At 40.1% G+C, this 25,533-nt stretch overlaps 1 protein-coding gene across 1 annotated transcript in view; it reads right to left on the bottom strand.

Moving 5' to 3' along the window:
• ARHGEF28 (Rho guanine nucleotide exchange factor 28) overlaps positions 1-25,533 on the bottom strand; it is an 84,903-nt gene that overhangs the window by 38,325 nt on the left and 21,045 nt on the right. The window contains exons 6-16 of the mRNA XM_054288140.1: positions 16,223-16,353; positions 13,447-13,748; positions 10,846-10,990; positions 9,442-9,553; positions 5,129-5,168; positions 4,464-4,587; positions 3,010-3,142; positions 2,577-2,632; positions 1,033-1,084; positions 354-501; positions 123-244 (exon numbers count right to left, since the gene is read on the bottom strand). Of these exons, the coding sequence (XP_054144115.1) occupies positions 123-244; positions 354-501; positions 1,033-1,084; positions 2,577-2,632; positions 3,010-3,142; positions 4,464-4,587; positions 5,129-5,168; positions 9,442-9,553; positions 10,846-10,990; positions 13,447-13,748; positions 16,223-16,353 (1,365 nt within the window). The remainder of the gene's footprint in view (positions 1-122; positions 245-353; positions 502-1,032; positions 1,085-2,576; positions 2,633-3,009; positions 3,143-4,463; positions 4,588-5,128; positions 5,169-9,441; positions 9,554-10,845; positions 10,991-13,446; positions 13,749-16,222; positions 16,354-25,533) is intronic.

Genomic DNA, 25,533 nt, shown 5'->3' with positions numbered 1-25,533 from the left:
TATCAAAAGTAAGTGCTCTTCTTTGAGAAGATGAAGTGTCTTCCTAAATCAGCTAAGGAGTTTTTCTGGTTTTCACTTTCCAATACTAGCTATAAGACGCAACATCTGTGCAATATTCTCACCTTCCATCATAAAAGCATCCATTGAAGAAAAGGTCCCTAATGCTTGTAACATCTCTTCAGACTGTGACTTGGACTTCCAGGTGCTAGTCTCAGAGTCTTGTCCAGAAAATTGTGTAGCTCTTCTAGAGCAGAAATAAAATTACAAAAACCCACATTTATTTCATGGTTTAAATCTTCCTAGAAATCCTGAAGGATGTATTTAGCATAGTCCATTGGCATCTGCCCCTCTACCTTTCCAAACTGGCACTGGGGACACTTTTGGACAAGAGGTAGGGCTGTTGTGAGGCTTCCCTCTTTCCAGGAGATGGTCCAATAGGCACTGAGAAAGAAGGATACACTGAGGACAGCACCATCTGTGAAATGTCTCCAGGCAGGGAATCTGCGAGGCAAAGCACAATGCAACATTTTGAGAAACATAGAGTTTGTCATTGTTTGACAGCGTATGTCAGCAACAGCACACTTATACTGAGAGACGCTATCTGGTGTTCACATTGACCTACATCAGACATCAAGAATGCCCACTTGCCAAGGTACATGACCTCAATGCTCTCTCACACAATATAAAAATAAGCCTGTAGGCAATATGGAATAGCCCCAGAGTGACTATCACTTGATAAAGAAGTAATCTCAAATCATACATCCTCTATAGGTGTATGAATACTTGTGTACAAGATAAATGACGCAGACAGAACTGGCTAATTTTTTTGTTGTTTTCACTGAAGGTATAGTAAATTCATACTCATTTTAATAGAAGACGAGTGTGTCTTTAGTAGAAGAAAGGGTGTGCCCTTTCTTACAGATATTGAAAGAAGAATTAGAAACAGAGAAATTACATGGGAAAGTTCATGCTGTCAGTTCCCCATTGATTTTTAATCAAGGCCTACCTTAGAAATGCTAGGTTTATACCTACTTGTTACACCAATTTGGACCTTGTTTCTACTATGGTATTTCTCCTGGGATTTCTGAAAAAAAAAGAATTTTTTGAAATCACATAGCTGATAATATATTTAACAGTCAAGTCAGTAACTCAATAACCATCACACAAAGGGCTACAAGAAAGTGGTCCTAAATTATGGTATTAATTAATTCCAATAACTAATTTTATTAGTCACTGATAGATAATAATATTCAAAGTAGGATATTATTTGTACTACAATACATAACTATTTCTTCTAAGCAGACTGAGTTACAACATTCTACTTTCTCTATATGAGTATTGGCTGCAAAGGCTGCAAGAAAAGTGCACATTCAGGGCTTCATACTCAAATAAGATCAAAGCATTTGTGGTAGTACACTATCTGAAGCATGGCTACCAAAGGCAGAACCGTTCCCCCTTCCAAAGGGGACTTTTGCAAAATCTGTACTAAAAGCCTGCTGTATTTGGGCATATACTTCACTTCAGGTGTGTCAGTGAACATTTCCTGCACTGCATTCTTGCTGAGATGAGTTGTGGGCTCTTGTGTCCTCTTGCAAGTAACCCACCATCCCCAGGAACCAAAGCTGTCAGTTCAGCAGTCTTAATGCCTAAAGTTTCCCAGAAATTAGTGCAAGACCATGACGTGAAAATTATAAACAAAATTAAACCCACTTGATTTATGTACAGTTTAAGGCTTGTAGAATCAGTATGGAATCGTGCTCTCCTTGAAAGCCACCATCATGCAAAACTCAGCTACACCAGAAAGACACACTCCACAAATGTGAAAAATGACCTGCATCATTGTGGCACATTTCTCTTTGTGTCCCATTTTATTGCTTGAGGGCAGTAGCTTTACACCTGGTTTTCAAGATTATGCCTTTGTTATGATAACCTCACCATGCATGCATTCCTTCTTAACTGTTAAGGTAGTATCCATCAGCTCCAGTGCTGGTTTTGCCCTGCTCAGAAGCAGCTGAACACTGGGAGCAATTGCCTAGGCAGGCAGCTGTGGAGTCTCCTCCTCCAGAGATTTCCCAGAATGGGTGAAACAAACATCTGCCCAAATTGCTACCTAGAACAAACATCTGCCCAAATTGTTACCAAGAAGTGAGCCAGCCCAAGGGTGGGGAGCTAGATGAGGTCACCGGCCAGAGCCCCTTCCATCTCTGCTTTCCATTATTCCAAACATATGAAATCCCCCCCATATACAAGGGCACTTTCTCTCTGAGGTTTTGAGAAGCCTTTCTTTTCAACCTGTTCTGTAACCCTCCAGGCACACCATTTCACAGTCTGAGCTTCAAAAATACAAACACTTTGTGAAACTGTTTTTCGAACCCCTAGTAAAAATTGTTATTCAAGCACATAGAGCAAACAGTGCTTGTTCTGTTGCTCACATTAGCCATTCTAGCACCCTTGCAGCCCTTCACACACACTGCCCATTAGGTCTGGGCAGCCTAAGTGTATTTTCTTTTTTCCTTCATTGTTTCCAGCCCCTTGGAAAGCAACTATCCTCTAGTAAGATCAGTGTAGGAGGTTACCTTGGTGCACACAGGAGCGCACTCCTTGCAGCTTTTATGCATAATCACACTGCAATCTGAAAGAGAAGGTATGTTTCAAAGCCTGGCACCAAACAAGGTCCCCGGTCTGCAGAAAATGTACTCTGAGGTTTCAGTTTTCCTTTTTTCAGAGAAAACTTGATATTCACTTATTAAAATGATCCTCAGGATTCTTTGAGTACAGATATAGGCTAGAAGGAAGTTTCTGCCTAATGTGCTAGGGCTAGGAGATCAACACGTCTTTCTGAATCTGTTACCTGCTGTCCTTACTCCCTCTCCCTTGTCAAGCTCAGCTCATTACATAAAGCAGGTACATCCAAATGATGACAAGGTTTCAAACATCACACTGAACCAGGATGTCAGAACAGCACTTAGAGCACTGTAAATGCACAAGTAAAAGCCAGGAGCTACTTACAAGAACACTGCAGTGACTCCTTTCCTAGGAGGGCCTTTTCACAGACCATACATGGGATAACTCCTGGGAAAGTCCCATTTGTAAAATTGTGCCTGGTTGGTTTCTCCTTATCTTTGGTATCTTTACTTTTTGTCTTCATCCCCAAAAACAGAGGCAGGAAAATAAATAAATAAATAAATTTTTAAAATTAAAAAAAATAATTATTTAAATAAAAATTATTCAATCTTAAAAAAAATATTCCCTTATCGAACCAAATGATTCTAGAATATTTAGTCCCTGTCCTGGAAGACTTGCAACAGCATACTGTACTCTTATACCCAATACTGCTAAAGCTCTAAAATCACATAGGCCTTGTTTTTACTGGCAGCTAGGCCTGGAAGCATTATCAAGGACAACTGGCAGAAATACATTTAGAAATCTAAAAAGAGAGGAGGGACAGGAAACAAAATTTTAGAAGTGCTGATCATTCACTGTACGCACTATATATATGTCTTCCACATGTATATAGCTCATGCCTCTGCAGATAGAGGTGCAGTTATGCAAATTTAGAAAAGTTATCTTTAGATCTTAGAAGACATTAGAAACAACTTATTTTTAATGAGTGGTAAAAAATTTAATAAATTCTGCCTATTTTTCCACTACCCTAGTTGGCATACAGCTTATACTTCTAGTTACTGACTGTTATACCTTAGGAGAACCCACAGACACAAGCTGCACAACCAGACATATATGTTCACATGTTCATGGTCAGTCCTGAAGGTACTGCCTCAGACAAACACCTTCACATCTGTGTTTGTTAGGTTGTCCTGGGGCACAGGAGGGCATACTAGGGAGCCTGCAAAGCCATCAAAAGGCCACCCAGAAAGAGCCCGGAGGCCAAGCCTGTCTTTCGAGCTGCTGACTGATATCAATAATCTAAAATTAATATGTCTTAGAATTAAGTTACAGTGTTGTAATCTACCTTCTATAGTAGGACTGTTCGCCTGTGCAGGCCTCAATTCTCAAACTCTTTAACACTATGCATTGTTTACTTATGCAAGAATTCGCATTAACTTCAAATAAGGCAAATTCAACTAATTACATCCTAATGTAGAATTTTACATACTCAATTATGTTTTAAGAGCAATTCCAAGAACAGGCCCATATCTCTTAATTTTATTTAAGAAAGAAAATATTTCTTAAATGTAATTCATACATTTAAATATTTGCTAAATCACTACACAGAATTCCTAATGACATCAAAGCAAAGCTGGTTTTTAATACAAATGCCATTTCAGGGTAACCTGCTCGTGTTTTAAGTTTAAAAAAAGAAAAGTGAAAAGAGTCTTCCTATGACCTTTGTGGTTTTGTAATAAACAATTTATCTTTACATGAAAAATCAGCTTCCATCTATAATACACTTAATTACAGTGACATAATCATATGTAATAATATGGACATAAATCCCAAATTACCTTGCCTTTATTCCGTGTGCTGGTCATCCTGTTCATCAGAAAGCTGAAAGTCCGACTCACTTTATATTTTTCAGACTCATTTTTTGAGGGTACAACATATTTATTCCATCCCTCTTCCTGTATCCTAAAACAGAGACCAGTGAAAAAATGTTCCTCACTCTTTTAATTAACAGCAACACTCCTTTAATTAACATATAGCAGAATCCAGACAGTGCTCGTTTCACCTAACATTTACAATTACATGCTTTGTTGTGGGTTTAATGTATTATGAAAAAGATTGCTATTCCTACACAAAAAGAAGTAACACTTGCCAATAAGCACTCTGCATGTGCAATGTGTAACAAGCTTGCCTATGTTACAGCTGGTATCAAAAGCCGCCCAGCTTTCACTGCAGTGGTTTGGACATTCCTACAGTGGACAGGAGCCCCAGCAGCAGGCAGCAGCCCATCCCTGCTTTGCACATGCCAGAAAATCCCTGCTGCAGGATGTGTGCGGTGAGAGCTGAGTTGAGCTTGGCACACGGTTTAAGCATGAGTTCACAGAAGCCAGGGGCCTCTACCCCACTGCTCAAAGCCCACGTGGAAGGGAGGTCTCTTGCCCAAGGGCTCCCTAGATGGCATTCTGACACAGACCTGCTGCCGGCGCTCCGTGACACGCACCCGTACCTTTGCTCCTGGCACTGCTCGGGCAGGCTGTATGCACGCTCTGCAAGACACAAACAGCCACAGGGCACTCACACTGCAGGCTCATCTGGCTCATTTCAAACTCACAACCTCCACCAAGCCGTAAGATTACCGTTGAGGGTTTGCAATGTCATTTGAAAATCAGGAAGACAAAAGCATACATACATTAGAGACAGCTTTTTCTAGGTTAAGACCACTTCCTACTAAACTTTTAGATGACAGGCTCTGACAGAACTGAGAAGGGTATCACTGAATGTCAGTCCCTGCAAACAATTCATGCTGTTTTTAAGAACAGCATAAATTATTTCTTTTGTTTTTCTTAACAACACAGGCTTGAATGACTCTCCCTTCATTTTGCTTTTCATATAATTTGTTATGAAATATCTTAATGACATTATTCTATCATTTGCAGCTACATATCTTATGCAGCTTTATTAAAAAAAAAATCCTTCTACACAAAGAGGAATACTACTACCTTAAGTACTGCCTAGGATGTTTAATGTTCTACAAAATTGTATCTTCGACAATTCTACGATCCTATAAACACATGACCCAAGGCGATACTTTTCACAAGCTCTCTAAAAAGCAAAATAAAAGAAAAACAACTCAGTTGGGTTGTTTTGGACGAAAATAAGCCCAAAACTGTAGAGAACACTACCATTTTCAAATTAAAAGCCACTTCCTTTTTGCAGATGTTTTTAGCAAAGCTACCATAGGTACGGTTCAGAAAGATACGTGCTTGCCTAAGTCAAAGCACCAGACTGTGCTTTCTTTGAAGTTAGATACAGGCTTAAACACTCTTTGCTGAATCCATATCTCTTCAGAGAAATGCAGACATCAGGTTAGCAAGAGCTAGAATATTTACCAAAGAGGCAGCAAAACAAAATGGGCATTTCAGTTAGCTGTCAGGCACAATCTGTGCCACAGGAAGCTTCTGTAAGAAACCAACACCACATAATCATAGGAGATGTCTCATGCCAAACAGCACCGTGGAGCTGAGACTTGGAGAGTGTAAGGGCCTGGAGGAGGAATGAACCGCTGTTCATGAGCACACCATCTACAGAGCAGGCACAAATCCTTTACTGTTACAGCCTGGTAAAACCCTCTCAAATAAAGGCAGGTAATATGCTTTAAACCTGAGCACATTTTAAAGTTTGCACAAGAAAAGGATGGTGTTTTGCCTCTTTTTTCCTCATATTTTGTGTGGAAAAAAATGTCCTGTTGTCATTCTGAATTCATCTGCTTTAGCTTAGATTTTTTTTTGCAATGTGCAAGGGCAGCTGCATCTCCTTTTTGCATAGCTAAGCCCTAAGCAAGATGTCCAAAGTGTTGGCAGCTAGGCAGAGGTGAAGGGGGAGGTCTTCCACGTGCAGACTCCTGCACAGGCCCAGACATAATCCTGCTACAGTCCACAGAGATCAGGATGAACTATCTGAGCCAACTTCTTGGACCAAGTTCCCAGGCTAGTTACACACCCAGATAAAACTGCTCAAAGTGAGCACAGGTGTGCCTGCCTCACACGGTAATCACCACTGCCAGCTGCTAAACACTGTGTTCAATGCTCCCATACTTCGAAAATGCTGGCAAAAAGAGGCACAGTGCAGGAGGTGCTGGTGGAAGGAAGTGCCAGCAGGAAGCTCAGCAGACCACCACCCTCCCTCCCAGCATTACACTGCATCTGTGGTGCAGGCATAGAACACCCTGCTTCTAAAGTCTGGACAAGAATGGGCTTCCACCTTCTCCAACAATGACTGTCCCAGAAGGAAGAGGAGAAAGAATGAAAAGAAAATGGACCCAAGCCCATACCAAATCAGGGCAAGTAATGATGTCTGGGTGAAACTTAAGGGGCTGTGACACCAAGAAAGTCCCTCAGCTGCGGTGTCAAAGGAATTCTGTTTTAAGTTTAAGCATGATGCAGGGCTTTACTATTCTGCTAGCTTTTAATTCTGCGAGGTTCTAGGTTTTTCTTCTAGTCTTTTTCAAAGACTTTTCACCTAAAGCATTGAATATAAATACTTACAAATACTTTAGGAGATGGATGAAAATACAACATAGCTGCATCCTGCAGACTGCAATACTTACTCCTCCTCACAAGGTGACATGAAATCATACTGTGAGTTTGAGTAACATGATAGAAGTTATTTGCTGCACTGCTTAATTCAGTTTCTTAGGAAAAAAGAAGCCTACAGACACTGTGTATCTCACCCCCCCCTCAACAGTTTTTGAAGTTGTTAAATGCTTTCAAAGTTAATGACACCATTTTCACACTTTTTGTATGTTTCATTCACATTGAATGTTGAAGAATCAGAGTGGTTAGTGTTAGAAAGGCCACTCTGTATCACTTATGATCAATCCTAGTTTAACCAGGGACACCACAGATAACTGGAGGTTTGCAAGTGTGGTGCCCATCTACAAGAAGAGTCAGAAATGGGATCTGGGGAACTACAGCCTTGTCAGCCTGACCTTGGTGACCTCAGTGCTGGGGAAGGTTATGGAACAGAGTATCTTGAGAGTGATGACTGGCACATACACGACAACCAGGTCATCAGGCCCAGCCAACTGAAAAAGCTGGCAGTTCATGGCTTGGACAGGTGCACTCTGCTGGATAAAAAACTGTCTGAACAGCTGGGCCCAGAGAGTGGTGGTGAATGGAGTTATATCCAGTTTTGAGTCTGTCAGCAACACTGTTCCTTAAGGGGACAGCACTGAGGCCAATTGTGTTTTGTACCTTTAACACTGATCTGATGAGGACATCAAATGCACTCTCAGTCAGTTCACAGGTGACACCAAGCTGGGTGGGAGTGCTGATCTGCTGGAGGGCAGGAAGGCTCTGCAGAGGGATCTGGGCAGGCTGGATCATGGCTGAGGCCAATGGTGTGCGGTTCAACAAGGCCCAGTGCTGGGTCCTGCCCTTGGGTCACAGCAACCCCAGGCAGTGCCACAGGCTGGGGCAGAGTGGCTGGAAAGGACCTGGGGGTGCTGGTGACAGCAGCTGAACATGAGCCAGGCTGTGCCCAGGTGGCCAAGAAGGGCAATGGCATCCTGGCCTGGATCAGCAATGGTGTGGCCAGCAGGGGCAGGGCAGGGATTGTCCCCCTGTGCTGGGCACTGGTGAGGCCACACCTGGAATCCTGTATTGAGTTTTAGGCCCCTCACTCCAAGGACATTGAAGGGCTGGAGCGTGTCCAGAGAAGGGCAACAGAGCTGGTGATGATTCTACAGAGTAAGTCATATGAGGAGCAGCTGAGGGAGCTGGGGCTGTTTAGGCTGGAGAAAAGGAGGTTCAGAGGCGGTCTCACTCTCTACAGCTGTCTGAAAGGAGCGTGCAGCCAGGTGGGGGTCGGCCTGCTCTCCAAGTCAACAAGTGACAGCACAAGAGAAAAGGCCTCAGACTGCTTCAAGGGAGGTTCAGGTTGGACATCCTGAAGGAAGAATTTCCTCATTGAATGGGTAGACCTTGGAGTCATTCCCAATCTTGATTAGGTTATTCTATCTAGTTCCAACCCCTCTGCCACAGGCAGAGAGGTCACCATTAGACCAGGCAGCTCAAAGCCCTATTCAACCTGGCCTTGAACAGGTCCAATGATACAGCAGCCAAAACTTCTCCAGTTGTCCACTGTGGCTTACATGTCCTGTCTCTAGCAAAAAACTGAAGGTATACTGGAGTGAGAAACAAGCTGGAAGTATGGCAATGGACAGGCTTTTTTTAAATATAACCCATATCCTTACTGAGAAAAGTGTGTGTTGTCTTCTAAACATGAAACTATGTGTCTGGAAATAAAGCATGTCAGACACAAGTCATAAAAAATTACAAACTTCTTTCAGAGACATCTCTGACTCTACTTGGGTGGGTTTTGCTTCCCAGCCTGTAAAGGTACCACAGCCCACCTGTGTTTCAGAGATTGCTTAGGATCTGTGGGAAGCTGGAACCATCTGTCCTCTTTGATGCCTCTTCTGTATCATTCCAGGCTTCCTCCTGGTCTCTGTCAGACACTTAGCAGGAGGCTAGGGTAAGGATCTTCCAATGAGAGGATTATTGCCCTTGTCTACATTCGTTTCTGTGGCTATTGCTCTCTCCATTTGTATGCCCTGTCAAGGACAGTCGCTGTATCATGGGGGCATGATGGGACTGTAGATGGGAGAAAATGGAGGGATGATGGTGGGGCTACCATCCAGTAGCTACTACTAGCCCTGAAGGAGCTACCAAACATACACACTGGTGAGCTCTGTAAAGTAACATCAGCATTGGGCCTGAAGTAGGCAGGTATTGAATAATGCAAAGCCAGAGAACTGACCTCCATTTGAATCCCCAGCTCCAAAATCACGAGGAATGCGAGGTCTTCCCACTACACCTTTGGATGAGGAGTAGGAATAGGAGCGTGACCGAACTCCAAACACTGTGCATTCCTATGAGAAATTGCAGCAAATGAAATCTTGTGTCATTTTGAACTGCATCAGCAACAAAACCAAAACAAATCAGGAACAACTGACCAGCCGCATCAATTTTCTTGGCTTCAAGTTGAATTTTTGACAACTTCATGTGAATTCCTAGGAAGTCTGCCATACTTTCACCATGACAAATTTTTGTATGCTACAGGAAATAAGTTGTGGGTGCAAGTTTGACTAAGAAAAAAAAAGAAAGCTTACATTCTTCTCCAATTTGGTAACCGGTGACATCCACACAGTATTGCTGGCCATTATTTCTGATGACCAAGCTATCTCCTTTTACCAAGGAAGGCACTAATCTTACTTTAATACTTGAACAACATTTCATGGAGACTTTGGCCATGCCTTAGTAATTACTGATGTCAGAGTTTCTGAAGAAAGGAGCTGACCTCTTTTTCTTTTCTCTACGTTGTTTTTTGCTTTTTTAATCATTATCATATTTGAAAACATTTTCCACTTACCAAATATCTCAACAATAAAACCTGAAAGGAAATCCTCTAATTTTTGATATGTCATTTAGACTTAAATAGAGACTATTCCTAAAACTCCTATAAAATGCTTACCTTATTGTGTTTTAAAGTAGCCCTATCATAATTAATTTTTTTGCTAAACTCTTTTTCTCCCTTCATGAAATCATTTGCTGAAGGTCAGATAAAGTTCTATAGTGGCAGAAAGTGCATCTAAAAAAATCATAAAGAATCTCTGCAAACAAGAAATAACTCTATGTATGTGTCTGAAGACCTCAGAAATGACACCATGGTCTAATGAAAATTAATGTAGATAGGATACTTCAGAAAGCCATAACAAAGAGATTTACATCAATCAGTGGATACCCCAACTGAATTTCCCTGAGTGTAGAAATTGTTGTAAAACAGGCAGCAGGCTAGTTTTACTCTTTACAAACCATTACTCTCTCACATAACTAGAGCTGGTTAAACATTTTCTCGCTAAATATATTTTGGTTAAAAAAATGCTGATTCACTGAAACTGAAATATTTCCTTTGAAACATTTCCATTAGATGGTGTGTTTTTTAAAGCTGAGGTAAATCTCTGATGGACACTTTCTTCCCATGGCAGGTGCCCAGCTCAGCCACACCCAGTTTCAGCTTCACAACTCAATGTGAGTGGTCCCTGGAGAGACTAAGACTGCCAGCTGGGAATTCATCTTTCTCCTTCAGATTCAGATGTTTCTCGCACAGTTTCAGTGATTTACTTAAAAGGAAAACAATTCAAACCAAGACAGGGTCAAATACCTTGGGCTGCAGACTGGTAGTTAAGTCCAATCCATCTCTGCTAGAAGCCATGGCCTCTGAAGAGCTGAGGGGACGGTAGTGAACATGGGATCTGTCCAACACACCTCCACTTCCATTGTCTACTTCAAGGTCATCGAGACTTGAACTGAAGAAGACAACAAAGTCTTTAACTTCCCTGAATTCCTCACGGCAATTTACTTCCACCTTAATGCAATAAGCAAAGATATGGCTGAATCCTCTGACCAATGACAGCCCAGAGCACCATGACTATGTCAGGTAAACCATGCCCTGAGGTGTCTCTCAGGTCTGCAGCCACCTGGTCAAGGCAGTCAGTTTCCCTGTCCAGGACCCTCTGACGCAGTCTCACGGATCTACAGTGCAGGCATCTGCATCACCCAGGATCACACACACTCCCACCACAGCCAGCCACCTCTGGATCATGAGTTTTAGACACATGCTCAGCATCTCCTGAAAAATGAGATTTTTTGTTCCAGGCATAAACCTGTCTCACATCATAGAAGATAAGGAGAGCTGAGACAGTAAGGGGAACTGAGAGAACTACCTCAGATTTTAGTAAATGTGAGTATAGATGGATACTATGTACGTGTGTGTATTTGGAAGATATGACATGGCTGTTAACAGACATTTTTATCTACATCTGTGACTTCATGACAGAAGATGGAAGAGAAAAACACGAAGAAGAGATTAAGGAGGGTCCTGAGATAGTTTATGAGATTCAGTTCAAAAGATAGACATCAAAAAACATAGCAACAAGCAGACTGAAAAATCTCTGGCTAAATCAATATGTCAAACACACAGAGACTACTTTATTGGAAAAGGTTCCTGAACAGGAGAGTGCACCAAAGCTGCTCAGCAGTGTCAGAGTTTTCCAGGATGAGGCCTGTTACTTGCAAGAGCAAGTTCATGGTCTCTTCATCAGAGTGTCTGAAAGGAATGGTTGACTGCTTGCAACAGCATTCCAGCCTTACAACATAAAACTTTAAATTATGTGTGGTATTTCTAAATAGCCAGAGTTCCTACCATGGATAATCGCACAAAAATTCCTTCACACACCACTACTTTTTTGAAGCACAAATCTATCACTACTGTCTGAAACTGCTTCCTTATTACAATTCTGGGGACAATATTTTGCAATGTTTCTGAATAACAGCCCACACGACATATCAGAAGCAACTTATATGAATGCATTATCAGTTACTGTCACATGTTAAAATTGAAAAAGCAGTAGATGTCTGTGTCAACAGACAAGTGTCCATGACTTACTGTGGTAACTTCTCTAGGGAAATTCTCTGACATAAAAAGCTGGTTTAAAAACAGAATAACATATTACTGGTCTTATTTTATGCCTAATATTTGGATCAATTACATATGTCATATGACATATTAAGGCAAATCACATGTCTCTGAAAATTTATATACACTCTCATACAGGTGTATATATTTATATACAGTTCTCATACAGGAACCTCACCAAGGTCTTAAAAAGGCTGTTTAAAAATACATAGGGATAAAAATGGTTCTGACTAGAGGCACAGGAAGATTATAGTATTCTACATGACATTCCTGTAGCTAGCAAGAAAAAGCAAACAAAAAAAAAACCCAAACAACAACAAACACCAAAAAAGGAGTGTGAAAGAAAAACTCTGCCTGACATTTATTATATTATCTGTGTTAAATATTCCTGCTAGTGGCACTTCACAGTTGCATAAGAAACTCAGAATTAAGGTAGAGAAAAATCTTATTGCCCATTTTAAATAATAATTGGCTGGCCCTTCTCTTCCTTGCTGTTTTTACATAGATCTGATGCTCTACTTCCAACAAGTCCTAATACTCTCCAGAAGGTGGGAGCAAGAGTCAGATTTCCTCCTGCATAAGAAGGAATCTCATCTATTCAGAGAAGTAATAAAGCTTTTTCATCAAGAAAATTTATTGTTAAATTGTTTAATTTTAAATTTATTGTTAAAAATCCACGTTTAATGACCAAAATTATAGTTCCATCTTCAAAGCTCTCTGCATTTCTGAAGCCGTTTGGAGGAGGGTCTTCAGACAAATGGCAGCAAACCTTGTGTACCAGCAATGGAGAAGAAAACAGTCTGAACCTAACAGAAGATACACTCTGCACTGTGTCTTTTGAGATAAATACCTATGGAATCAGGAGGCCTTCTACAGGCCTATTTAAAGACTTGAAAGATTCCCAGAAATTTCAACAGATTTTTTCATAATTTTCTTAATGGAACATATAACTGAGGAAAACCACAGTGAAATTCTGTTACCTGTCATAAATGCCACAATGGCAGTGACAGTGAAGGGCTGATTCTTTTTTTTTATTTATTAAGACTATTTGCATACAAGAAGTAAAGGTATAAAAGTATCCATTTGCATTCAAGATACATTTACTAAAAAGGTCTTCACAGCTATTTTATGAAAACAAATTATTAGGACAATAAATATTAGTGAAGAAAAACAGAGATTTCACCCCAATAATAGTAGTTATCACTTCAGATTCTGCTTCACCTTTTCAAACAAAAGGTGGTAATAAATAATCCTTATTCTGGCCATACCATCAAGTCAATTCCATACCTTCTTCTTTTCATGTCAGCATAAAGTTGACCCCGATCCTTAATAAATCCATGGGTCTTGAATGGAAGATATGAATCTGCTACATACAGATGAGAAGGTGAAATGCCATGTCTTAATACCGTGTTTTCTTCTCTCTTTACTGGCCTTTGACTTTCTTCATTTGGGAGATACATAAATTGATCATTCTCCTCAAGGGAGGGAGACGAAGAGCTCGTATCCATCGGGACTGAGTTGGTAGGGTTCAGACACATTTCACTGCTGACACCATCTCCATGAATGTAGTTAGGCTTTAAGTCTCCAGCCTGCAAGTAAAAAATGAGTGCTGGTAAGAGGCAACAACATATTGTTGACATATTGTCAGGAAGCAAGGATCTGAGAAGTTTGCCATTTTATTTATGGCTATATGTTTTGTGGGTTTTTTCCCTATTACTTTCTACACTACATGAATTTAAGGCAATTTATATGACTAAGGGATTCTGGACTTTGCATTCCTTTTTTTTTTCCTAATTAGAGCAGCAATTAATTAGTATTTCCAAGTCTTCTGAATTTATCACTCATATTTTATTAAATACATTTTATTAAATGTACTGATACAAATATTTATAGATTTTATTTAAAAACTATCCTTAAGTTGAGCAAAAAATATGCATAATACATTCATGTGGGAGACATATGGAAGAGAATTCAAACATTGTGCAATTTAATTTGGAAAAATCAGCCTACACATCATGCACTTTTAATTTTTCAGCACCAGTTTCCTAAGCTTTGAGATAAATATACATGATCTGGAACACAGTTTCTCCAGGGAAGGACGGGAAATTACTCTTATTTTTTGCCATTAAGCAATTTGGGCCCTGAAGCACCTCTCCTTTTGCAAAAAGACAGGAATGGATTTGGAAATTCTATTTTCTCAGGTACAGGGATCAGGATTTAGACTCTAGTCACAAATAATTCCCTGTTGACTCTGCAGAAGCTACTAAAATACAGTTCACTGTTAGTCTTTTAGCTTGAGGCAACAGTCATGTAATTAGATACTGAATAATACTGAAAAGTCACATTGCCAGTTAAAACACTCAATCTCCACAAAGCACCTGTATAAAGGCAAGAATAAAGGAAGGATTGCAAGCATCTCTAAAGCCCTGCTGTTTCTGATTGCTACTTCCTCTTTTTGAGTTCCTCTTGAGATGTGCTTTCATCCCCTTCTTAATTATGCTTCTCTTAGTAAAAGACAGGAAGAACTGCTGGCATTTTTACAGCAGCCCACATTTGCATTCAAAGCTACAGCACATGCAAGTCTGGAAATACTTCTGTTGCGCTGTGCGCATGACATGCACGAAGGTAAAATGCTTTTCCCAGGTCTTATGCAGCTGTTTCCCCCTGAAAAGTTATTCCTGTCTGGGCAATGTTCCTCCTCAGCACCAGAGGGACCTTCTCCAGCAGCCACTCTGGCTCCTGCTGAGTGGTGCTTAAGGGAGAATTTGGCCCCAGTCAGTAATTTTAAAAAGCAGAATGTGGCCACATAGCAAGCAAAGGTTAGCAACCCAAGCTGAAGGCTCCCTGAGCAATACACTTGGGTAACATCTCCATCTGTAATGGAGATGCAGCTCTGTCCTTCCAAACTCGATATTGTTCAAATCAAGGGTTCAAAGACTGCACTTTATAGCCCCCTGACAGATGCTCACTTGTGCGTCATTATTGCATACATTCATCTCTTACATTCATCTGTAATATATATTAGATACATAGATATGTTTATATAGATAAATATATAGATATACTACACATATATATGTAATCTATACTACATCTGTTCTGTGCATTTTGAACACAAAAAGCCTCTGACTCAAACTTCCATCTCAGCTGTCACATGAACTGGATCTGCAGTGAATGCACTGGGTGAAGTGTTTCAGGCAATGGGGTAGGGGTGGGTAGGAGGCAAAAAAAGGGGGGGAAATCACACTTGCAATATCTTAGACTTCTAACATTATCTGATAATTTCTTATTCCTATATTCCAACATTCAGGCAAGGGAGAGCTCAAAGCAGGTTACAAATACATAAATATCTTAAAGCATCACTGAAAAATAGCTACACATCACCAGAATCTGGCATCTCTTTAGCTAGACCAAGCCACCACACACAAGTTGTGACTAGTCAGACTCATGCCCACATTCTAAATTATGGTATCTGAGTGCAACATGAAAGAAAGGTTCCAGGTGCAACACAGTGATGTAAAATGTCATTTTAGGTCATCTCCAGTGCTGGTGACAAATCAGAAATGGGAATTCTAGTGAGGACCTCCAATATCAGAATGTTCCATGACAGCTTTAGGACACCAACTTCACCTTTTCACCAATGTCTTGGTTTTTTGAGCCTGTAGGCCTCACTGTGAGCTTATAATTAACTTCTGAAATTATCCAGCAAATTCATCTGTACTGTGAATGTACACAGAATTCAGAAATCTGAAATGTACACAAACAAGTAATACTGTTAAGAAGCACATGTTGTTTAGCTCACAAACACACAGAAGAGACAGCCTGCCTTAAGAGTTCTTCCTGCAGTCTAGGGAGAGTAATTCCTATAATTGACTGAATCTGTTAAAAGAGACCTCATAGAAAGGTTACAAAATATAGCGGAGAAGAGCAAGATATTACCGGTTTTAATTTAAAATTTTATTAATTGGCAGCACTGCTGACAGATCCAGAAGATCCTACTATTATGCAACTAAATTAACCAAAAATGAAGAAAAATTAGCCAGAAGTTCAAATATAAGCTTACTTGGTCTACTACCATGCAGTTTGCATATACTTCATCACTTCCACTCAGCATGGGAGAAAGTCTGGTTGCAGCAAAGAAAGTAGGGGCAGACTTCAATTTCCTAAGAACATCAAGGGTAGAGTGTCTGTGCTCTGGAAAATAAAAAGTATGGGAAATTTTCCATTAAATCTCAAACCATTTCCTTCTCATGTATATGCACTACCATAAAAATTGCAAAGTTAAGCATGAAGAACCAAATCTTAGCATTACAATTTGAGTAATATTTGTGCGACCACAGCAAAATGTGCTCATTTCATAACTGCCCAACATTTGCTATATGTTCCAGGAAGCTTACAGCTGTCAAGACTCTCAAGGGTACCACAGAATCATTCACATAAATAAAAAATAAATGTTCCTGTGTATTGGCTAGCAAAAGCTACTATTTTCCACCTAAGTAGAACTTTGCAGAGATTTGTGGTTGCAGAAGAACACAGGGCAAGATTTATGGGCTGGGAAGAATTATGCATGATTCTGCCTATACATTAAATGCCTGACACCTGATACATTAAATAAATGAAATACTGTTCAACTGCAATCAAATAATGATTCTCCTAAAGCATTCTACCTACTGGCAACCACATAAATATTAATCTTAGACCAAAGAATCAAATTAATGTTCTTAAAACAAAACCAAACAAACAAACAAAAATCCAAAATTTAGAAAAACACAATAAAATTGCAAAACAGATATAAATAAAATACCACTAATACTGCCTTTACAGAGTGACAGCAATCAAGCAAGACTTGATCCATTAAGAGGATGTTTAGGATGAATACTGCATCTGATCTGCTTCTGAACAGTTTCACCAGAAATCATTAACACAAATCCAGAGTTTAGTTTTTGAAAGTGTGCTCGTGACTACAAATATTAAAAAAAGCTGGACAGGCTGTGTATTTTATGCCTTTGAGCAGCAGAAATCTTGTCCTACATGCCCATTTCTCTTAAAACTGGCTATAAGAATGAAGGGTCCAGCATTTGAGCTGGGTTATCTTCCAAATGTAAAACAAGTAAAATTTAACAAAGCACAAAACCAGGCTGCTATAGACTGTGTGAAAATGGGCTAAAAAAAATACAGTTCATAATACCGTTTTCCTTAAAATGCTGTAAGGCAAGCATTGCCATTGGAAGTGAATGGAGACACACTAGCATAAGAATGATGTGATAGAGGAAACTATTCCACACAGTAAAATACCCAAAATCAAACCACTCAATAAATTTAATTTGAGTTTGTCTTTTATTGAATATTATTTTTAAAATATTTTTTATGCTGCATCAGAAATTTACTTTCTACTGAGGTGTAAAGGAAAAGATACCACTAAAGACTTTCTTCACACTGCTATATTGCTATATTAATATAGCAATGTAACTGCTTTTGGAAGGTCACAGAGTCATATAGCATGGTTTGGGTTGAAAGAGAAGTTTAAAGTTTATCTAACCCAACCCCCTAGACATGCCCAGGGACATCTTTCATTAGATCAGGTTGCTCAAAGCCCATCCAAGATGCTTATAGGAATCAGATTGCAAGAAAATTCATAATAAAAAAAATAGAATTGGATTAGAAACAACACTTATTAAGATCTGGTGCATTTGTTGCTTTGAAAAAAAAAAAAGACCCAGACCACTGCCAAATCTGCAATGATACACCACAGCTTTTATTTAATTTTACGATTCTATCTCATAAAGCCTAAGAACAGTAACTTCTATATTTAGAGAAAGATGGCAATTCCCATTTAGAAATGGCACAATATGAATTTTTGGTTTCAAGTCCTGGCAGGCCTTGTGGGTTCTCATACCATTAAAACATCCTTACGCATCTCATTTTGTTTCTCCATCAATGCAAGAATTTTAACATGATTTTAGTGACTCTCATATTGAGAACTGCTAAAGCTGCAAACCATTTCCTTGTGTCTGACAAGATCCCAAAGCCTTTGTTTATAAATAATATAAAAGCATTGTTTTCTACAGCAGCTCATCAAACTCTGGCAGCTCACATCATAAGGAAATGTGATTTTGCAAAATTGACAGTACTTTCTTGTGGCATATAAAGCTTTCCAAGGGTTGGTCTTAAACCAACAATGAGGCAAAAAAGTGTCAGAGTCTCCATCGCTTCTTGTATGCTTAATGCCGCCTCCAGCCTGCACTCCCTCTCATATATAAACCCATGGGGTACAACAGGCAAGGGTGGTGTACACCTCCAGTGCTAGGCTGGCAAAGGTTCAACACATACCCCAAAAAACAGCCCAGGCATTAGGGATTCCCACACCACAGCGTAAACCTCACCCTAAGAAGTCAGTTTCTTGATTTCGGCAATAGTCCCTACTGCTGGGTGCAGAAACCTCAAAGATAAGGGGGCTGATGTGTATATCTCAAACACCAACAGACAGACAGCTGTGGAGCCAGCCAAGGATTGTCCATAATGACATGCTGTGAGAAGGAACAGGATGTGGCTCAAGAGGTAGGGCAGCACTTTTCTGAGACAAATATCCTTCTTCTGGATCCTGGAGATAAGCACAACACAATACAGCTCAAGTACAGGAAAGAGGTAAAGAAGTAGGCATGGACTGCAGGACAAAGGTCAAGACATCCCAAGACCGCCAAAGCCCTCTTACCCAGGTCAAGAAAGATCTAGAAAAATGGACTGTGCATGATAACTCATTTGTATAGGAAGCAAGAAACTCAGCTCCTGGGTGTGAAAAAAATTATATAAATAAACATACTTCTCTAAACCTGGGCTGTACATGAGCCCCAGGACTCTGGACAGCCCACTACCTGGACTGACATTGAAGCCAGGACTGTGATCTCCCTTTTCAACCCACCTCTTTATCAAAAACCCACTGCTGTGTGCTTACACAGGATGACACCAGGAAATACTTTATAACATCTTCCATGCCACATTGTAATTTACTACTAAAATTTTGTAAGCTTTTATGGGCTCTCTGACTTTGCCATTCATTTTGACCATCTATGAGCATCTCGGGTGATCTCTTCCCCTTCAGGGTGGGATGTCACATTGGGTCTTCACAGCCACTTAGTGGACTGCAACATCCCAAGCCAGAAAGCCATCCCCCTTCTAATATGTTACATTATTTTAAAATTCTGTACAAGAATAAAAACCTAAGTAACAAATTCTGGAGAAAGATGCTCCAAGTACAAGCTATAGCACAATATGCTACCTGCAGTATCTTCAGTCTGTAAACCCTTATTAATTAACCACATTAAATATCATATGTTTTCCTGGAGATGCCCCAGTTAGCCTGTGGTTAAATGTGAGATGACTAAATTAATATTCATTGGGGTTTTAAATGGTAACAAATTATTTCAGGCCTCATAGAATGATAGAATTATGTATGTTGGAAAAGTTCTTCAAGATCATTGAGTGCAATGGCAGTATGACCCCATTGTACCTCTTTACTCCCACTCTGCCCTCTCGCCCCCTCAATTTCAAACATGTGAAGGAATGACAACATCAAACTAACTTTGTAACATGAGAAGTTTAAAGCCTTGCTGAATGTGGGGGAGAGCAATATTAATTACACATTGACTGTGCTAGTAACTTATTTCCACTGGAAAGGCCCACATAGTTTAAAAAGTGACAAAGTCATTGCAAATGTCCGAATCACACACTGCATTCCTACAGCTTTGCTAGCTGCCTCCGGCCTGCCTTGCTGGCTACAAGTGCTCTTGATCTTACAGGGACCATCAGCACACCTTTCCCTCCAGGTTAACATGGCAGCAGGTAACAGCTCAGTGTACTGGGCGCCAGCAGTAATATGCAGCAAGGCTGAACTTGCCTGAAATATGAAGCATATCAACAAAATCCATTTTCAAATAAAATGCCTCAAAGATCTTCCCTGAGCATTCAATAAGGTTATTCACATTGCAGATGCAAAAATTCAGCATCATTTGCGAAAAGACAGAACTGCCAAAGCAAACTGGCAAAGGTGTCCCCAGAAGGGTTTCGGTTCTGTAAGGTATTGGAAATGGATTTCAAGATGCTTACTACAGTAAGAATTACCTGAATAGAACAGAGGAGAATTACCTTTGCTACCGAAACAACCTAGCAAGCACAGCTCAACGAGCTAATCCTTCTGCCAGGACTAAACACCCTCTAGCTCTACTCTGTGATCACAGAAAAAGAATAAAGACATGCCTTCTTTAGAAGACCCTGTGGCTCTCTGCCATCTGCCTGATAAACAGTCAAGATAGATGTACGTGTTATTTAAATGTCATGCTGGAAAGAATAATCTCCAAACATGGGTAAAATAAAAGACCTTGATCAAAGACTAACTAAGCACAATTTCTCTTCTCTACATCTTCTCTAGTATGGTAGAGTTACACAGCAAGGTCTGTGTATTCTGCCAGCCACAATGTTAATACAAATACTGTAACTTTAAAGATCATCATAGCAGTAATTAAAAACATGGTTTATGTTGGTGAAAGAAAACACATAGCATTGAATGGCCTGTGTCAGAAAATGGCAAGAACATAACACTGATTTTTTTTCACAAAAATCAAAACTTAACTTGTTTCATGGGAGAACACACAGTAAAAGAGCATTGAAATGCATCAACATGACCAAGCCAAGAGCCAGGAAAGAAATTACAAATTCCCTTCTCTAAATACCATGAACAGTTTTCCGACAGCTCATCACATTTACCCCCAGCAATCTGAACAGGGGTTAATGTATAATTGGAAGTCAGGGAAAAATACAGACAGCTAAGTGCATGGGTCATATAGAACTACTGCTCTAAAAACAGGTCACCTGAATTTTTAAAAAGAAGTTCTTAGCAGAGGTCCAACTGAAGCAACATGCACATCTACAGAATGAACCATACAATCAGTTTCAGGGGGAGAACTGCACTCTTAAGTGAGGTTTCTTAGGCCTTCATTCAGACAGCACAACTTCTCCTGACAGCAAAATTAAGCAAGTACTTGAGAATAAGCCTACATGGAGGAAAAATGAGGTAGGCTTTGAAGTGCTATCGTCATGGATGAACATTTAACTGTCTTAAATCTACAAAGTGGAAACTAAAGCACTGTGTTACCTGTATACTAAACAAGGAGGATCAGGCATATAGATGCTGGAAAATAACGCCAACATGTTCAAGATGTAATCCCAAAGTAGCCACTAAGAATAAAATCACTTGTCAATCTGACTTTTGGTCTTGCTCATCTAAATGTGGGCTCACCTAAATGTGGGCTATTTTCAACATGAGATTCACAGTCTTCACCTTCCCTGAAGAAGGCACCTTACCTACTACACAAATGAACATGCAAACAGAAATAAGTTCGTGTCTCATTTTACAGAATAGTATACAAAAAAACCCAACAAACTTTCCCATGATATGGGATGTTTGGTTTCACTTCACACCTCTGCATGAGTGAACTCAGTGTGTAACTCCCACCTCCCACTGCGGTAGGACAGACATATCAGACACAGATACTCTCAGCACCACTGAAGGTTTTCAAAGCTCACAAAAAGCCTGAGAGAGTCACTGTCTCTGAGCAGGTAGGACTGTGCAGAGCAAGGACTATGCCTGGTGACAATTTCACATAAAATAACAAAATAAATACCTTTGGTGTCTTGCAACAAGGAGAAAACCCTAGATCCTCTCCCCAGTCCAATCACTAAGACCGAGTCATGTTCACATTCTCTGTATAGCCTAATTACCCTTTAAATATTCCATGCCCAGCAACTTCAGCAGGAGGGGGCAATCTGCAATGCATGTCCCAAAGGAGATAAGTCTGCACTTGACTCCTGACAGACTCCAGGAGTTCAGGGGAAGGGCAGGGGCTGAACACACAGTCTGAAGGTTCCTGAGCAGCGATGAAATTTTGGGCCTTAAAACGTGAAAACGCTGATGTACATGATGGGAAGTGATGTGTGATAACTTTGACTCTCCATTCCGAAGAGTGGGACAGTCTGTGCAGCTCCCCGGACTCCCAAGAGGAGCAACCCTAGGTCAGGATACCAACAGCCTGATGTTCCAGAGGGCAAGGGTGGCCATTGAAATGCCATGGTCCAGAACAGCTGGAGCACCCAGCACAGATTTCATGATTTGTGGAGTGTCTGGAAGAACCCTGCACTGTTTCCTGCCAGGCACTGCAAGTCTCTTGTTCACTGAGACCTGAAGCCCTGCAGGAATGAAATGCAGGCACAAGCTAGGTGCCCCACACCTACGCGCCAGGATCAACTGGTCACGTTCAAACACTTGCAGAAAAAAACACAGATCACGTGCTTAGATCATGAGCCTGCTCTCCCCTTGCAAAGGCACTTCTCCCACCACATCAACACACAGAATTTCAATCAGCCAAGCACAAACAAACCCTTGAACTTTGCCACTGAAATATGCACAGGTACCCAAAAGCACCTTCTTGCTCCAACAACCCCACATATAAGGTCAGCAGTGTAGGTATTGTGTTGGTATACTATTAGCAGGGGTGGAAAATAAGGTGCAATACTGTAACACACAAACACCACATCTGTATCCAGTGCTTTACAACTGGTCAAGTATTTTAAAAAGATCTGTCTAAACAAAGGTGAATGACAGTTAAGCACACAGCTACAGCATTTACAGATAAAACAAGCCCTCTTTTGAGATGGAGTAAACACATACTCTGCAACTTGCAACTCGTTTCATCTCTGCAAATTGCATGTGCATGCATACACACAGCAGAAACTCCTGTGCAGCTGGGAAATACTGGATTTCCTCATGAAAAGAAGGAAAAAGTTGAGGAAGTGCCTTGCACATTAAAACATGAATTCTGTACACATTTTCCACTCTAAACTAGGTCAAAGTCTCAGTCTGTGTAAAAATGAGTCTCTTGGCTTACTGTGTTTAATGACACTGATGCATCTTACTTCTCTGTTTTGTTTTTTTCCCTTTCTGAAACACAAAAACCCTCCCAATTCTAAGAAAGGAAGCATAAATCATATTTTTGCCATTCTTTTCTTCATTCTTTTCCTTTTATATGTAGTGAAATTTTTTCTTTCCTCATTAAAACTTCCAATCATAGCTTTTCCTTACATAAACTTACCAGTCAGTGTCTTTGAGCCTCCTTAAAACCCCCCTTTCCCATACTGACAGCATTTATAATCCCTACCTCCCAAAGATTTCTCCACAAAGAAGGATAATGTCTAACTGTGCAAAGACAGTAACTGACCCATTTCATTTTTCTCTTCATTCTGGTATGCTTTTTCTCATAATTATTTTAAAAAACCCAAAAACCTGTTAGCTGTTGAGGCATAATTGAATTGCCGAATTCTCCCTAAGTGAAAATAACTGCAACCAGCAGAACTTTTTCAGCTGCTGCCATCCCATGCAGCTCCAGGGTGTCAGAATTGTTCAGTTAGAGCTACACATACATCAAGAAGTGAAAAAAAAGCTTTAAGAGAGTAAAGAAATAAAAACAATCGCAAAGAACAGTACATAATCTGGAGAAAAATACTTTCTTTTTTCTTAAAGAATTGCAACTCCATTATCTAAAAAGGCATTAAAAACAGTGAGATGGGCTTTTGATAGGGAAAAAATCTACCTCACACAAGCAGTTTATAGAGCCACCTTCACAGAAGCAGAAAATGAAAAGGAATCAGAGCTGGAAAGCAAGAGTCATTTAAAAGAAGATAGCTTTTTCTACCTGGTTTGGAAGCCCTTCTTCGAATCCTCATTTTAGGTAAGGAAGGCCAAGAGTAATTAAAAGGTGAATCAGAGTCTGAGTCCATTTTTGTGCTAAATAAACAGAGAGCAGATTCCCAAAGTTGCACTTTGTTGTTCTCAACAGCAAGTGAAGCCTAAGAGTAATGTGGAATAAACGAATGGACAAAGAAGGATCGAATTGCCCACTAAACACAGGGGAGGGAGAAGCTGTAAATGTTTGCTCTCTTCAGGCGTCCAGGCATGTAGACAGATCGGGCTGCAAATATTAAAGCAGAAGCAAGAAGGTTGAAGTATGAGAGTTTTGAGCTGAGCTGCTGCATCGTGGTCCAGAACTATTTGAAAGGTCACTGTGTGCCAATGAATCATTAACTCACCTTTCCATTTTGATGCAAATGAAAACAATAGAAGCCAAGTAAGGAATGAGAAAATACTTCTCTAAAGCAAATAAACTATTGCAAAGCTTTGTTTCCATGTTAAAAGTGGGGGTTAGAAGATCTCAAATTAAGGTCAGGCAAAATGCTGGAACTAAGGTTGCCAAAGATGAACACCAAGCTATGACGACTAATCAATCTGCTGGGCTCTATATCACTCCAGAGCAATAGCCCTCCTCTCAGCGTTTATAATTTTGGCAGACCTTGGGATGTTGCAGCTGGAAAAGCAGTGATAACTCACTCAAAATCTGTCACTCCCATCTTTCTAGCTCAAATGATCTTAAAACTTAAGTGTCGTGAAGAAAGATGACACTGTCATTAGAGGAGCATTTTTTCCAATAATATTTAGTCTGCACACTAATTTCTCCTTCACACAATCACCAAGTTAGACAGTGAATCATCAGGATTTTGTAGAGCTGGCACCTTTACAGCTCTGGTCTAACCTCACTGCAATACACAATACAGCTAGTGATTAATTTACAACAAATCTTCCATTCTTATACAGTCTCCCCGAACAACTCACAGGCAATTAGTATTCAGTAGGAACTCATTATCCCTTCCCCCAACATCTTTACGCTACACAAACTACATTTTTTTCAAACAGGCTTATATGTGGCTATACAAGAGCTAATACAAAAATAACATGTCCACTGTTTCTTAATCAACGCCAGCAAACATTTCTTTTAGTTACCCCACAATGTATGTGGTTTTGTATTCCACATAAAGGAGGAGAGGGAATGTGGATCAGCTTAAATGTCAGGTTTTGGAAGATGATGACATTTGAGCTTGTTAACATTCCTTACTTCACTTCAATTATTTTTCAGGCTGCTAGGGTCGGCAGCGCTACTCCTGTATTATGTTTCAAGTGATTCTTTGATCCACATTTCAGTCAGAGATAACAATGTATTTGTTGAAGGAAATAATGCAATTCAAATGCAAATTTAATTCAAAACCCATTAGAAAAATATCCATCATATTTTCAGGGATAAAATAATTATACAAGCCCTTCATAAAGTGCACAAATTACATAAAACACAGTTGAAACACATCATTGTTCTGCCCTTCCCTTAACTGAAGTTCTGCCAGCTTTGTTAGGCCTGAAAAGAATAATTCACCCCAGACACTGGAAGCCTTAGACTTTCACTTTAAATATTAGACACTCTTAGAGACTTTGTTTGATTT

The sequence above is a fragment of the Melozone crissalis genome, unplaced genomic scaffold, assembly GCF_028551555.1.
Source record: "Melozone crissalis strain CALT ecotype California unplaced genomic scaffold, PUWL_Pcris_2 ptg000005l_1, whole genome shotgun sequence".
NCBI lineage: Eukaryota > Metazoa > Chordata > Aves > Passeriformes > Passerellidae > Melozone > Melozone crissalis.
Note: the sequence above shows the minus strand (reverse complement) of the source record. Positions and strands in the feature narration are given on the sequence as shown.